At 38.8% G+C, this 16,443-nt stretch overlaps 1 protein-coding gene and 1 long non-coding RNA gene across 2 annotated transcripts; both read right to left on the bottom strand.

Annotated features, from left to right (window-relative positions):
• Positions 1-426: 426 nt before the first annotated feature.
• On the bottom strand, positions 427-6,480 carry LOC118810276 (alcohol dehydrogenase 1-like). The gene is made up of 9 exons (XM_036573908.1): positions 6,278-6,480; positions 5,349-5,450; positions 3,845-3,986; positions 3,640-3,727; positions 2,490-2,709; positions 1,619-1,879; positions 1,400-1,532; positions 1,160-1,298; positions 427-1,069 (listed from the first exon to the last, which is right to left on the bottom strand). Exons 1-9 carry the CDS (start codon positions 6,293-6,295, stop codon positions 1,039-1,041), a joined length of 1,134 nt encoding a protein of 377 aa, XP_036429801.1. The 5' UTR covers positions 6,296-6,480; the 3' UTR covers positions 427-1,038.
• A 6,064-nt stretch (positions 6,481-12,544) lies between these two features.
• On the bottom strand, positions 12,545-14,230 carry LOC118810277. Its single transcript, XR_005007409.1, has 3 exons — positions 14,037-14,230; positions 13,731-13,884; positions 12,545-13,007 (listed from the first exon to the last, which is right to left on the bottom strand). It is a non-coding gene; the product is annotated as an uncharacterized LOC118810277 (long non-coding RNA).
• Between the last annotated feature and the right edge of the window lie 2,213 nt (positions 14,231-16,443).

Genomic DNA, 16,443 nt, shown 5'->3' on the forward strand with positions numbered 1-16,443 from the left:
CATTCTTTTTAAGGTCTGATCTCAGAGATAGAAGTGACGATACACTTATAATGGCACAGGTAATGCACATTTATGTTTGTACAAATGGCTTATTACGCTTACAAAAATGGTGTGGCGCATTTGTAAAATGTACTTTACTGAAAGTCTTTTTTTCCTTGTCTGACCCTTCATCTCCATTACCTTCATGGCTTGGTCTGGTGCCAAGGGTCATTTAATCGTTTTTAACTGTACCATTTGAACCCTCATCAAAAACAGTTTGCTTGCTAAATCGATAGTGCATATGAGGATATGTTTATTCAGGCATAGATTTAGTTTGGGACTCCATTTAATTACACAATGGATTGCTAGTGGTCAAAAAGGAATGAGGTACAGGTCATTGACTTGGGTTGACTTGCCAACAAACATAAGAGAAAAAAAAACCTTGAATGACTACAAACGCATTTATTTAGTCTGAAGATTGTATTGGTCAAATGACATTTGGCTTCATTTTGTCAGTCGGCTCTAGTGAGGTGGAGGAACACATTACTGGACGTATTTCAACATTTCCTGACTCCTGTTGTGTTATGTATACGGAGTGAAAATGAACAGATGTTTCAAATCATGGCAGTCAGCAGAGCCTAGTCTTTCATTGAGTTGTATTTTAGTTCTGGGGTGAATTTTTGGTCAGTTAAGTAAGATCCACATGCTTATAAAGGGCCTGGGATAAAAAGGTGTTCTTATGAAGGTGTAAAGCAGGAGCTTTTTGCAGTTGGACTTTTACTAAGCATCTTTTATTTTGCTGTTTTACACAAGAGCATCAGTTGCATAGATATCTGTATAAGTCTACGTAAAGCAAGGTCATTGAGCAATGGGCCAGGCATAGTACTTAAAATTGCACACTTATTTCAAGAGTATTGTATAGCTTTAGAGCATTGCCTCTTGTTCAAGACAGAACACATTAGTAATTAGACATGCTGAAAGAATTGCTAGCAGAAGACAGGGCAAAGAGTAATCATTTGGGTTGAATCTAGTTGTGGCAGGTCTCTGGCTGCTGACTTCTCATTTGGACACGTTCACGATAGTTCGAATGCTGTAAAACAGAAAACACTAGTTACTCACCCAGCTTTAAATTTTAAAACCTAATACATTTTAAAAGGGCACAAGAAACCAAAGCACTTACCAGCCCCCAGTCTTCATGAGCTGAATGGCATCATTGATCTGCTCCAGGCTCACTGTGTGTGTCACAAACTCATCAAGCTTTATACGGCCAGCCATGTAGTCCAGGACTAGTTTTGGGAGAGAGTCTTTGCCCTTAAAGCCTGAAAAGCACAAATGGACAATCTGTTACCTTTGGTGCATTGCAAATGTGAATTGTCTTTCACCTGGTGATCTGTGTGACTTTAAATGCTAGATATTTTACCTCCAAACAGGGTTCCTTTCCAGGTTTTTCCAGCAATTAGCTGTATTGGCCGAGCCGAGAAGTCATAAAGATCCGTCCAGCCGACGAGCACGCTCACACCCCAGCCCTTGACACATGACTCCAGCGCACTCCTCTGTAGAGGCACATACAAGAAAGATTCACACCACATGCCTTTTTCTGTGGGAGGTAAAAAGATCAACACACATTAACAGAGCTTACCATAACAGCCACATTGCCCACACACTCCAGTGAGTAATCCACCCCTCCATTGGTCATTTCTATCAGAACCTCGTTGATCGGCTTTTTGTGTGCTTTAGGGTTCACAAAGTCTGTGGCACCAAAGACCTTCGCCTTTTCAAACTTCTGCTCGTTGATGTCCACAGCAATGATCCTAGAGGCTCCGGCGTTCTTGCAGCCCATGACCGCAGCGAGCCCCACTGCACCCATCCCGAACACTGCACACACGGAGCCTGGCTCTACCTGTACACACACGGTTGGGGGGTAAGATGTGTCATGATCGGTATGCATCAGTAGGAAGGTGGTAATTCAAACTGCTTCAAATAAAGGTTGCATTTATTTCTTTGACCAAAATAAAGTTCTCAGACTATTTTTAAATCTAAAAATAGGTATTTTTATTGTCTTTTTATTGTTATTTACTGTGGAAATAGTTCCTTTAGTCACATTTGTGTAGTTTTTTAAAATAATCGAATAGAATTAACAGTGGAATTAGAAATGCCATGTCAGATCATTTCCTAAAGACTGGCAATCAAATCGCATCATTGTGAGGTCAGATAGTGATGTCCATAACATTTAGGGGCCGGTCATTTAGGCCATGAGTTAAGCTTAGTCTTGAACAAAATTGCAATGCCAATGCTGTTTCACTATTAAAAACCCCACTTTTGCATAATCTAGGTCAGGAAACCAGTTTATACCCATATAAACACATTCATTTACAGCACCAAGGCCCTAATCTGGTACACCTACAGCACACAGATGCTGTGTTGGAGTCTACCTAGACATATGTTGCACAGTCCACTTACCCTTAGTGTCACTAGGTTTCACTGTAGGCTTCATGCAGGTTTCCACATACCTTGGCAGTATTGACGGCAGCTCCATAGCCAGTGGAGATGCCACAGCCAAGCAGGCAAACACGGTTAAGCGGGGCATCGTCCTGGATCTTTGCCACAGCAATCTGGTTCAAAACGGTGTACTCGGAGAATGTGCTGGTGCCCATGAACTGCAGGACTGGCTTGCCACGACACGTGAAGCGTGTGTCAGTGTCGGACATCTGAGCATACCGTTCAGTTGACCTGAAAGTCAGAGTAGTTTACAAACTTTAAATTTGCAACCTCTTTCTCAGATTACAGGTTTACCTATGATTTTCTAGGTACATGTATTACATAGACGGATTGGCCAAAAATCAAATTTACACAATTACCCCTAGCACAGTTCAACAGCCAGGACATGCTTGCTTTTTTAGTTTTGTGCTGGAGTTATGAAGCTAATGGACCAAACAAGTAGTGGAAACTTGTACTCATTAAAGTACAGAGTACAGTGCATGCCTAAATCATTACACACTTACCTCAAGCCACATTAAGTTGTTCGATAATCTCAAATAGTCTTGCATATGTGGTTACGAGACACTATATGACATTGTTATCTTTAAAATGGATAACTACATTGCAAAGCTAAAAGCAGCAGTAGCAGCCATCTGAAGCCAACATTTCATCTGCACTACTGTCCATTTTTAAAAACAGTATGTTATCCAGTGTCTATGGAAGTCCAGAGAGGCCATGAGGTAGTTATAATTTTCTGAGATGTTGAGATCACAACTTCGTTGTCTTGTGATCTCATGATAAAAAAAGTTCTACTGATATCACAATTTATTATTTCAGAAGTCAAAGCTTCTCTTGTGACCTCAAGATTATCAAGTTTATCAAGTTATCTCAAGAAAATAACTTATTATCTTGAGATCACAAGAAAGCAATATTTGTTATCTTGAGATCACACAACAAATAAGCTGTGATCTCAAGAAAATCTTGAGACCACAAGATAAATGGATCATGATCTCAAGGTAACAGTCCAGAAAATTGTAACTCCAGTGCAAAACTTAAAAGGCAAACATCTTTGCTGGTCAAAACATTTGATGTAATTTGATTGAGGTTTCTTACCCTCTAGGTTTATATATCTATATATATATAAAACTAGATTATATAAATATATTTATATAAGTTTCTTACCAGCTTTTCTCACACAGGTTAGTCTTAGGACTCTTACAGAACTTGCACTCTTTACACTGAGAGACAAACAGGGGGATGACCTTATCACCTGTAAAGCATTAATGCACACACAGACTGTTAGTTTACTCCGTAGGGGGAAAGAAAGCTCTCACAAAGAAGTAGGAACAATGAGGGAGAGCATAGTGACTGCTCTAGGTGTTCTGACCTGGTTTGAATTCGGTGACTCCAGGTCCAACACTCTCCACCACACCGCCCCCCTCATGGCCCAGGACGGCAGGGAAGCCATCCTTGTGCTTCCCCTCAAACAGATGGTACAGGTCTGAGTGACACACACCTGTAGCTATCACCTACAGCACCGGGCAGATTTATTAGATCATTAACATCAAAGCTGATATTTTGATCTTTGATCTTTGTACTGCAACACTTTTAAAAAAGTTAGTTGAGCATGACTGCTGATTTAGCGCATTTTTTCATGAAAGAAGAGCCATTTTTCCGGCTTTATTGGTTAAAAATGATTAATAAGTGACCATATAAATAGTTGATATTAACTGGTTGTTGTTTTTTTTTTGTTCATTGTAACTATTAAAGCACAAGCATAAAGTGGATGAATTGTGTGTTTAGCTGTGTTGCTTCCTAGCTGTTGATCAGCACGATAAAGATGCTCTCACGGTTCGATTCAAATCACGATACTGCGTTCACGATTTGGTATTGTCACGATATTTGACTAACAATTTTCGAATGAAGAATGAAAAATGGTTACTATGATCATGTTGTTGCATAACTTAGTAATGACACTGGAGCCGAGAGGCAGGAGGAGTGCTGGAGTGTTGACTGGTGCTGATCATGTGTAAACTGGTAATTTGTAAATTGGATGTGTGAGTGTGAAGATCCTTCTAAAGGTATAAAGAATCTTTACATAATGTAAAGGTTGTTTACCAATTTAAGTGTTCTTCCTAGATCTTCTACATCATGTGGAGGTTTTTAACCCTTTTGAACACTTTGCGTTAGCAGCAGTTAGAAGGATGCAGTGGTTCTTCATATATCTCAGTGTAAGCTTGTGCTAGCCTTCACACTCCCAACTTAGTAGCATTGTGTGATGGGGGGTAGGTAGCAGTTGAAAATTGATGATTATATTATAGGGGAAAATTGGTCAAATAAAATTATAGTAAAGATTAAATATGAATAAAAATGGAGCAATAAAGACATATTAGTCAGTAATTTCTGTAAATTGTTCAATAACTACTATAAAAACAGTTGTGTAGTTATCAAAGTGAGAAACTAAAGTGTGGGCCCATATACAGGCACTTAGGGCCTAGACTTTTAAAAGGTTCTTCACACTCACACACCTCATTTTTGTCTTTATAATAGTTTGGAGCTCCCAACTGCCAACAGAACCAGCTCAAGCATAAATAAACATTACTCACTGCTGCCCTCTAAAGATGTTATAGCACCAGTCAGATCTTGGTTGCTTTTATAAGACCCACAACAGATGTCAGTAAATGAGTTTTGTTCTCTCATTTATTTACATGTTTATCTCAACCCAGCCGTGGAAATTGCACCCAATTCACATCCTGTTTGTTACGACATAAACATTATGGCTGAATCTATCTGTGGAAGAAATATTGTGGAAAAAAATTGTGCTCAGTTGCAATCAGCTCAGATAACTGCAGTTATGAATAACTGTTACAGGCCTACAAGAAATGGGTAACCTTGATTCTTATTTCATTCTTTTGAGGCGGGGCCACTTCGATCTCTTCTATCACCAGTGGAACATTGGGCTCCCATGCAACAGCAGCCCGGCATTTAATCACCTAAAACACACACACACACACACACACACACACAATCTGTAACTTTGTATGTGAATAGAGGTTATGTTCTGCTTACAGTGCAGAATATTTGTGAGTTATGCACATGTACAGATCTCTGTCTGCACATGGGGCTTTTCAGCCATCTGTTTTTGCAATTTGAGCAATGTTTGCCTTAAGTGTAGAGAATAAGAGTGATTTCATAACCAGAGTTAATAATAAATCAATAACTGCAAGGTTTTTTTTTTTGGTACGGGAACACATATGTTCATAACAGAAGTGCGTTTCAGCAGCTCCTAATGCATTTCTCTTTTGCATTCATGTCATATTATCAATGAAGTTCTAAGCCAAGTAATAATCTTGGCCTCTGATATTTTAGTGACCTCAACTTTACACATTTTTAAAGCTTAAGTACATAATATACTTTAATTATACTTTTCTTGAGTGCCTTGCTCTACCTTTGCTGCTGTAGCACTGTGAATTTCCCCATCTTATCTTATCTTATCTTAGTATCATATTTGCATCATTAAAAACATACAAGAACTCAGTAACATTCATGTGACTGATTGGAATAATGGCAGGTTCACTTAAATTGCAATTAAGCCTTTTGTGACTGAGAAATAAACTGCTTCATCAGATCAAACACAGTTCCAAAAGCAGTCAAGACATTGTTGCGTAATTGCTAGTTGCAGTCTATTTGATATTTTAAAAGATATAATAGCTTAATTAATGTTTCTTTGATGCTTTGGCAAGTTGATCACTGTCACTTTCCTAATGGAATATAATCATACATGGACAATGATGTAAATACAGTGAAATAAAAGACATACCTTTCCTGCAGTAGCCATGTCTTAGTGCTGTCACAAACAGAGAGAACAAAATACTTGGCAATCATTTATATACCCCAGCGCCAAAGTCTCAATGAACAAGCAAGCTCTTACTCTCTCTCTCTCTTTAGGGAGGGGCTACAGACCGATAAACAGATTCATAAGAAATGCCTCACTGTTCAAACATCATAAATATGTGTACTTCTTTTTTGCTTTAATGTGTAGCTTATGTAAAAGAGTGATTAAGGCCAGGTGGCCGTTGGCTTAAGAAGCACCATATCTGGGGCAGGATATCACACAAACTTATCAAGGAGCTATGTATGTTTTCCCAAACATGAACACCTGCTTCAGTTTCAGCTGGAATCCTGCCACCTACTTAATACAGTTTAAAATCTAATTTGTATGCTGACTATTTCTTTCTTCCTTTCCTCTGTGACAGCTGCAGTCCTGTATCAACACAACAGCCAAGAGCTGTGAGATTTTACAATAATTACTTTCCTATTCTAAGCCAGTTAGTTTGTAGGGTTATATAACCTCTAGCCTCAGTTTCCAGGTAACTATCGCCTGAACTGGCAAAAAAATACAACCTGCAAACATACATGAAAACAAGAGATGGGAGCATAATGGTATCATTCTGCGCTCTAGCTCGAAACTAATACTCTATTTCATTGTTCTGCAATGAAAATGACCTTAGCTAAATGAGCTACCAGTTGTCATAAAGAGAAATACAGCCAAGATATCTTATATCAAAGGGAGTTCAAACTGTGTGTATAATGAAATCCTTAATATGTACACAAAGCCATTCAGAGCAATTTGATCTGAAATGTGTCATTAAACTTAAAACTTACATAGTCGGACTTGTTCACAGTGGCGGTGAGAGGAACCAGACTGTCTGAAGAGTTTAAGGCCTGTAAAAGCTCACTCACAGAACGTTACAAGAACATATAAAGTGGGTAGAGTGAGTAATCAGGAAAGTCATGAGAATATATTCCCTGGTGGGCCAGTAGCTTTTTGGGCTGGTTACTGTGAGCAAATGTTTAAAGTCATGTTCATAAGAACAAGAAAGTTCAGATAAACCATAAATGTTACATTCAAGTATATACCTGTACTAATTTAGGGGTTAAACCAGCAGCCATTACCTCAAGTGCTTCAACACCGGTTTGCTAACTGTTACCGAGTCTCATACAGTCCTGCTAGAAAAACAGCACAGACCAACATCAAAATCAGTTTATGTTGTGGAACATTAACAAGAAGACAAGAATAAAAACTTGAGGACATGTCTGATATAAAAAGGATGAGCAAAGATGAAAATATGCAGATTTTAGAAAAAGTTATTTTTGCACGAAGGCAATGCTGTTTGTGTGTAACAGGAGAAATACAGTTAAAGTTTGGGGTGGGCTGGTCTGCTTCGTGTAACTCCCGGTCTCAAAACATGTCTCATTCCAGCCCTGCATGCAAGTGTGTAGCAACATCCAGGAATTATTAGAATAATGGTAGGTTCACTGAACTTGCAAAATATTTCGTGAACAACAAACAAATTGCTTCACCAGATCAAACATACAGTTCCAGTTCCAAAAACAACATCAATACATTGTTGCATAACTGAATGAATCTGAGTGAAAGGTTAATTAAGGTAAATGTTAATTTGGTGTTTTTCCACCTTACATTCTAAAACTTTCCCACTAGTTTCTAATGTCAGAGTATTTTCATATTGTCACTGTTTGAACTCCAAAATGTTAACTTTACATGAGAGGGAAAAAACATTCCAAACCTTGAAAGTAAGTTAGTGGAACAGGATTTTTTTCAAATTCTGTGAAGAAATAAAATACAACAAAAAAAAGGAGATACAAGGTTTTGTTCCAACAGCCACAATATATACATTTGAGATGAACCAGTTATTTTTAGAGTTAATGCCAAAAATACCAGTTGTTTTCATTTTATGCAATTTTTTGTTCTTGTTTAAAGGCAATCATGCTTTTTTGCATTACATGTCAAATGCCAAGCAACTGCGGTTTCTGTTACATGGTGTGGTTCATGGATTCCTGCAGTAGAAGCTGCTGCACGCTGAGCAGAGGCTGCAGGATTGTGGTGTTGACTGAGTTCAGGTAAGATATTAAACACGTTCTCTTTCAGCAGCTCTTCTGAGCGCTCTCACTCCATCCTAAACAGAGGCAAACAAAGACTCATTAGCTTTCTGTTCATCAGTACTCATTCTCTGTGTTTTACAGTGCTGAAAGAAAACACACATCCCATAGTGGTAGATATTAATGGTAGTAAAAATACCTGAGATAAACTGCAGGCTCTAGAATAGTAAAACAACCTTAATGGCTTTTCAAGCAACTGCCTGGATTACTTTTATATTTGGAAAAGTATCATCTTCATGTTGGTATATGTTGAAAAGTATGTGATTCCTATGTTAAAATTTAAATGAAGGAGCATACATTACAGAAGACACACTGAAAGTCCAAAAGTATCCAGACTCTCCTTCTAATTAGCAAATCCATCTACTTTAAAGCTGCACTGTGTCATGTTGGTTCCCATATGGAAAAAAAATATTTTAAGTGAATTTATCAAATATATTGCTGCAAAGAATGAAAATGGCTGTAAAATACATACATACATACATCATCTAAACCGCTTATCCTTCTGGGTCACGGTGGGGTGCTGGAGCTTATCCCAGCTGTCATTGGGCGGAAGGCAGGATACACCCTGGACAGGTCGCCAGTCCATCGCAGGGCAGACAGACAGACATACACAGTCACACACACACTCACACCTAGGGGCAATTTTAGCACATCCAATCGGCCTGACTGCATGTCTTTGGACTGTGGGAGGAAACCGGAGTACACGGAGGAAACCCACGCAGACACGGGGAGAACATGCAAACTCCACACAGAAATGACCCTGGTCGCCCGGCCAGGAATCGAACCCAGGCCATTCTTGCTGTGAGGCGACAGCGCTACCCACTGCGCCACCATGCCGCCTGGCTGTAAAATGTGTCTGTTAAATATATTTTTAAAATACATTTTAAATGTATTTTCCAAATGTATTTATTAAATATATTTGGCAATGTATGAAAATGGCCAAAATGTATTTGTTAATGGATTTATTTGTATAACAAAGGTTACAGATATAACTAAATATACATTAACTGAATAAATGGTACTGACCTCTGTGTTTTGCATTGTACTTTGCATTAACCATGTGTTTATGCAGTAAGACACTCACACAAAATGTTTTTCAAATATAAACAATATCAAATCATCACTGCATGTTCAAAGTGTATCAATACCTACAACTTTTATTTTTGCCATGTTAAAGGTTCAGTGGCTAACAATACTGGAATACAAATTCATTTTAAAGGGTTTCCAAACAGTAACTAAGTGCATTAGACAGTATTTTGGCTGTACTTGATAAATACATTTACATACATTAATTTTAAGTGTAATGCTTCCCCATACATTTTAAAATAAATATATTTTAAACTATATATTGGTTAATATGGCAATATATTCTAAAATACATTTTATTGTCTGAATGTATTTTGGTATGTTATGCAATGTATTCGCCACGTATTGTAAATATCACTGCTCTCGGAAGAAAACCTTGTATCTCCATTTTTGTCGTTTTTCATTTTTTGGCATAATTTGAAAATGTCTGTTGTCCTTTACATTGTGTGTAAATTTCATGATGAATCAACCAAAAGAAACATCCCAAAATGACTTGGAAAAAATTCTGGTTCCACTGACTTACATTAAACGTAAAGTATGTTATTTCCTCCTCCTGTAAAGTTTCCATTTTGGAAATACGAGGTCTTGTTCAGACAGCAGCGATATACAAAAAAATATATCCATATATTTTTTTTCCATACCGGTTGTGCTTCAGACCCCCACAAGTGGATGAATCTGACATTTGTGAGCAGGTTGAAAAAGCATCAAAAGGGAACTCAGCCAAAACCTGGTGGAGAACTTGTATTCTAAGGATGGGATGTCAGTGAATTATTTACTGTCATCATATCTTCATCAGTATAATGCTGATTTTGCAGTTGAGACCTAAGCATCAAACCAGACCTTCTTTTTGAGCTTGCGGATGTGATGTTAGGATGTAAAAATGTGCAACGTGGTCTAAAAAACTCCTGCGCAATCCGACCTGATACCTCTGACTTTCAAGTTTTATAGGGTGCCACGTAGCAGAGGCACCCTGGCTATAGCTTGTTTTTTCCCACATGACTCAGTAATGTTACTTCTTTCAGTTTAAACAAAAAAAATCTTACATAAGGCTACTTTATGGTGCACCCAGTGCTGACACAGGCATTCAGCTGTGCACACACAGCTTTTATAATCTCTATAGAAAAGCGCTGTCAATAGAATGGGTTGCTCTGGAGCAGCCGAACATATTGTCACCTAGAGGGGTTGATTTTGCAATATACTGCAGCAAAGCTGATACCACCATCACTGTCACCACTGGTAGATACAATACATTTGGCTGATTTTGCTTGTTTGTATATGTACAGTACCTGACTTCACCTCTTTCTGCCTTCGCCTCCAGACTTCAAAATGTTCCTGTAAGGCCTTCACTGCCCCCTGTTCCAAGCTCCACCCTTCAGCAACGTGTCAGCCAATCGCTGCACTCCTTCTGCGTCCTCCTCCATCTCGGACCACAGCTGTCTCATTTTCGCTCGCTGGCTGTGCAGAGCTTTCATCCAGTGCTGTAGAGTTAACTCTAAACAGGCACAGCAATGTGGCCACATCTGCTGCTGTTTGCTATGTGCTTCATTTCGCTCAGTTTTAGCCTTGACCCAGTCACGGTCCTGGGCCTGGTTTTGGTCTTGATTCTAGCCATCACGGTTTTGGAAATGCCTGGTGTAGTCAGCTGTGGACATTTATAGTAGAAGAAGGAAAGCTGTTGCTCTTTAGCTTTACTTGGACTATTAATCTTACTCTTCTTTACAACTTAGTGCATAAGGACAGCATGACTCATCTGACCCTTGAAACAATGGTTTGTCAAAACTGAGGTTTACAATTTTACCCCTATCCTAGGTGTAGTGAAAACACCAGTTTAGTATCTGAAGGTTCTTTCTTTAGTTTTGTGATGAAGCTACAAGCCAATCTAACTAACAACTAATGAAAGTTTATAGCTACCATTTAGCATTGTGATGCGAGGATAACAACTGGTGGCTGTTAGCTTTCAATACATTAGCTACATAAAGGTGGTACCTTATGCTATGCTTGATACAAGCTAATGTGCCCTAAATTAGCCCTTTGGTTATTCCTAATAATAAAAAAAGACATTTATGTATTTCCTTCATCTTAGTTTTAAGGTGTTCAAAATGTTTTTAAAGGGGCTGACAGACCAAGAATAAACAAACAAGGAATGCCAAAATAATACAAAATCAATACAGTTAATGTGTGCAAAAATAAATCAATAAAAATAGAGTGAAACATTAGATTTTTTAAATTGAATTTAACTCCTCTTTAACGATATGTCAAAATCAGAAAATGCGATCAGCATTGAAAAGTACAGGTAGGCTAATTTTATAGCCTAAATCTCCTTATCAGAAAACATTACCAGCATTAAAAGAATAATTAGGATATTTTGATCACCTAAATCACCTTTTCAGTAATAATATTAAGTCATCTGTACTGAAATAACATTAAAAACCCAATAAAACGTACACCAGGTCTTAAAGTCTGCTGTTGTTGCCCCTAGAGACATAAGCCACGTTTACATGCAGCCTGATAATTCATTAATAATCCGAATAACAGCTCAACTGGAATAGAATACATGCATGTATTCAGCTCAGTCGGAATAGACTAGTCTGATTGAGACCAATTTCTTTTAAATTGAATGAGGTGGGTATCCTATACTCAGTGAAACAAAACAATAGCCCTGTAAACGCCTGTATATGATTACATTCTTAATGTAAAGTTTAAATACGTTCTGCGCATGTGCGTCGCGTCATAGCAAAGTTTATAACGTTCAACATGGCGGTAGCAGAAACTGGTCTGCAGAGGAGACTAAGTTTATGCTTTGAACTTTAAAAGGCCCTTCTTTAATAAGTACATGTGAAGGACGTTTTCCTGAGTCTGACATCATTTTAAAGTAATTAAAAACACAAGCGCTGCTCACAGCTGCTCGTCTCACTCTGACTGGACTCACATGATGCTCGTTGTCATGGTAACATCTACACTAAGTGGTTCTCTACGCATGCGTGTAATTTTGGATCGGATTACTTGTAGTGTGCATGCAAACAGATTTTCCATCAGATTGTTCAGGAGAGTGTGCATATAAACACCTTTTAATCAATAATTGGAATGTTTTCAATCGGATTGGCAAAAACCTTTGCATGTAAACACAGCCATAGACAGGAACACTCTTCACCTCATTGACTAAGCATGCACCATCTTACTGATCAACCATGTCTAGATATTAGGGGTAAGAGGAAAATTGTGTAAATCTGATTTTTGGTCAGACTTTCAGATGTTTTAAGGTAATACAGGCCTGTCTGAATGCACACCCAATGTACTTTTTCTCTATCAATTGTCCTTTGTGCGCGCCTGCAAACCTTTTGAATTTTCAGTTTCATGCGCTCCACCACGTTGTCCATTTCCTGCTTAGTCCTAAGGTGCTCCTGGGTGGAGCTCCAGGTTTGCCCCGCCCCCTTTTCCTGCTGCTGTTTCAGAAAGTTTACTTCGTTCTCTGCCTGCTCCAATTTACACTGCAGATCTGAAACCTAGAAGCATAAAGAGCACAGATACCCTTGAATGAGGGATTTATTTTGGGTCCACAAAAACACAAAAAGCAAACAGGACGCGTTACACAGTCTACTAACTTAACATGCACACAAACCTGTTTCCTCTCTTTACACAGCTCCTGCTGTATAGCAGGGATGTTATGAAATGTAGAAATGTATATATATATATATATATATATATATATATATTATATATATATATATATATGTGGAATGTATGTGGATATATGTAAATGTGTTCTCATTGACATCACAGAAATCATGGATTCAAAACGGGCTGTTTTTGCAGCAAAGTTTTCATATATGGATTGGACTGGAGAGTGAATAGTGCGCTTTGAAACTTGAACAATGTTTACATATTACTTCAAACTCTATTTAAAAAGGGAAAAAACAGGGAAATTCAGCTTTCCATGATGGTTTTCTGTTCTTTTCCTAGTACAAGGACATGACTGTCTATCGTAACTGACCACAAGATGCAGCATATTATGCAACATATAGAGATTAGGTTGAAAAGCGCTGGAGTATTCCCTTTAAAAACACTCCACAGAACTACTGACTGTTTTTATCATGTTCTGGAAATTCATTCTTGGTGTGGCTGCATGAGAATAAAAAGCCTATTTACTAAAATCAGTTTTGCTTAATAGTCAGTGCAATTAGTCAAACAGCCCACATTCTGCATCAGTAGTTGCTGTTTTTGCTTACCAAAGCTCTGAGTCGTAAGCGGCCATGCTGTGGTCATGTTGTGTTGGGAGGATTTGCTCACACTTGGTTGCCCTGAACTGCTGTCCTCTGACCGTTTTTATCAGATGATCTTCCATGGTGCACTGCTCGCTCAGCATGCTAGTTAGGGAGGCAACTGTAAGCACACACATTAATCTGGATGGGTGGGGTGGCTTTTGCCTGGAGGTGTGTGTGTGATGTTGTTGTGTATTTGTGTGTGGTGTATTTGTGTGTGGTGTTTGTTGTGTATTTGTGTGTGGTGTTTGTGTTTATGGTGCGTGTGCATACCCTTTTTGTGCATGTCCTCCTGCAGCCTCCAGTGAAGCTGAACGCTTGAGATGGTTTTATATAGCTCGTTCTGGCTTTGACGGTAAGCCTGCAGCTCAGCCTCCAGAACACGCACTGCATCCAGCAACTCGTCCTGCTCTGGCCACTGACCTTTACTGGGCAACTGCTGGTCACCCTACAGCACACACTTGCACTCATGTGCAGTGCCTTGCAAAAGTGTTCAGCCCTTTAAAAGTCATCAGATTTGTCTGGATTTCGGATGACACTTCGTGCTGTGTCATGTTTTAGTTTGGCTGACCCTCAAAATGAATTAATTTAAAGTGATATTGGCTTCAATGTAAGAACATTTTCTGTGAGCAACTAAAAATGCTTTTTGCATAAGTATTCAACCCCTGTGCTGTGGATGTTTTTTACAGCTAAAAAATACTTACCTAATGAGGACACAAGTGGCAACTGGCTTCCACCTGTGAATCATTCAAAAAGTTCAGTTTCTGGAGAAAAGACCCCTTATTTCACATGCCACTGGTCAGAATGTAAATGTGAAGGAAAGCTGTGGAAATGAGGAGTAAACAGAGATTAGAGATAAAGTTAGAGACATGCACAAGACAGGAAAAGGCTACACAATGATATCCAAGTGTTTGGACATTCCAGTGAGCACTGTTCGATCAATTGTGAGGAAATGGAAGCTGCATCATTCTGCCCAGGCACTGATCAGACAAGGCTGTCTGAGTAAGAAGGAGTAGGAAGCCACAGAGAGGCCAACAATCCCTTTGATAGAGTTACAAGGAGCTGCAGAGGTCAGTGGCTGAGACTGGAGTAAAGTTGCACCAGTCAGTGATATCAAAGGCTCTGCATACAACTGGTCTATATATGAGAGGGTGGCTAGAAAGAAGCCATTACTGAAGAAAAAACACATCAAAGCACATCTAGAGTTTGACAGAAAGCAGCAGAGTCAACTAGCTAACATGTGGGATAACATTTTATAGTTGAATGAGACAAAATAGAGTTTTTTTGGCCAAAATGCAGAGCGCTATGTATGGCACCAACATGACACAGCCCATTCTTTACCATCCCAACAGAAGTATGGGGGTGGCAGCATCCTGTTGTGAGGATGTACTGCTATTGGCAGTGTATTATTTTGGCATGGTAGTATGTGGTTTTAGAAGTTAATATTCAGCAAAACCAGTATATGTTGTGTTTTGGATGCTGGTATGCTGGTCACCCAGCATGGTCATTCTGGTTGACCAGCTAAACCAATAATAATCCAGTACCAGACTAACATAAACAAGCTTAGACCAGCATATTCAGCTACTTCTGCAGGCTTTTATTACCGGGATCAGTGTTTTTGATTTGGGTTGAAGTTAAGCACCCCTGCGTTTAACACTGCTGTGTGTTATGCTGAAGATTTATTTTGAGAACACAAAAAGCTGAGAACCCTAACCTGCTCCTGCATGACGTTCTGGTTGGTTTGTAGGGGCTGCTGATGCGTGCACACACCCACACAGCGACACAGTGCAGGTTAAAAGTTCACTCACTCTCAAATAAGCCCTCAGAACAGCACCAGATACACCGGTTACTGTAAAGTGAGACCAGAGACCATTATGACAAAATAGTAGTTCTAGAAGTTTCACTAGGGAGTGACCAAAACGTAACATACTGCTACATCAGATAGACCACACCAAACTAAATATCGTAGTATTTCCTCATATCTACAACTATTTCTGAATCGTAGCCGCAGGGTTATCATTTGTTAATATATCTACACAAAGTTTAATCACAAATACACAGCAGAAGTAAGACAGGCCAAAGTTCACATGGCTCTTATCTTTACTGCTGAATTTCCAGTGCTGCTGGGAGAACACCCAAAGAAAACACAGTGTGCTGCCCATGACCTTGTTCTTTGATGCATGAACCTTTTCGCTTATTTTTGATTATTTTCTACACATTTCACATTAAATATGGTCAAATCACTTTGAGCTAGATGAGAACCATCAGTATAAACTCTAGGTATTCTCTGTCGTTTAAGACTTAATTAAATTTAAAGTGTAAACAGGCCTCGTGCACCAGATCTGTCTGGTCATTTCTCTAACCTATAATACTAATATTCAAATCCAACAGCGCAGATTTTTCGTTAAAAACATATAACCTTTATTTAGATTCCCAGATATTAAGTTTAATTGCAGAGTTACAGAGTAAAATGTTAAACCTTCAAATAAATTTCCAATAAATTTCTCCCAAAAGACTGTAGGAAAATACAGCATGATGGCATAAATGATCATCTAAGTTGTGGCACAAAGCGTGATCGATGAGGTATAAAGGAACAGCGGTAAACTGTGCACGCTTGTACTCAGGAAAGAAATCAGCAAATGTACTCATTATTTTGGAGAATTACAGTGATATCCACACA

The sequence above is a fragment of the Colossoma macropomum genome, unplaced genomic scaffold (genome assembly GCF_904425465.1).
Source record: "Colossoma macropomum unplaced genomic scaffold, Colossoma_macropomum, whole genome shotgun sequence".
NCBI lineage: Eukaryota > Metazoa > Chordata > Actinopteri > Characiformes > Serrasalmidae > Colossoma > Colossoma macropomum.

What these genes read in the sequence shown, in the direction of transcription:
- LOC118810276 (XM_036573908.1), bottom strand. An exon ending in CTGCCGTCAATACTGCCAAG is followed by an intron (nt 1,880 to 2,489) that starts GTATGTGGAAAC and finishes GTGTGTGTACAG; the next exon opens with GTAGAGCCAGGCTCCGTGTG. An exon ending in GAAAGGAACCCTGTTTGGAG is followed by an intron (nt 1,299 to 1,399) that starts GTAAAATATCTA and finishes TGTGCTTTTCAG; the next exon opens with GCTTTAAGGGCAAAGACTCT.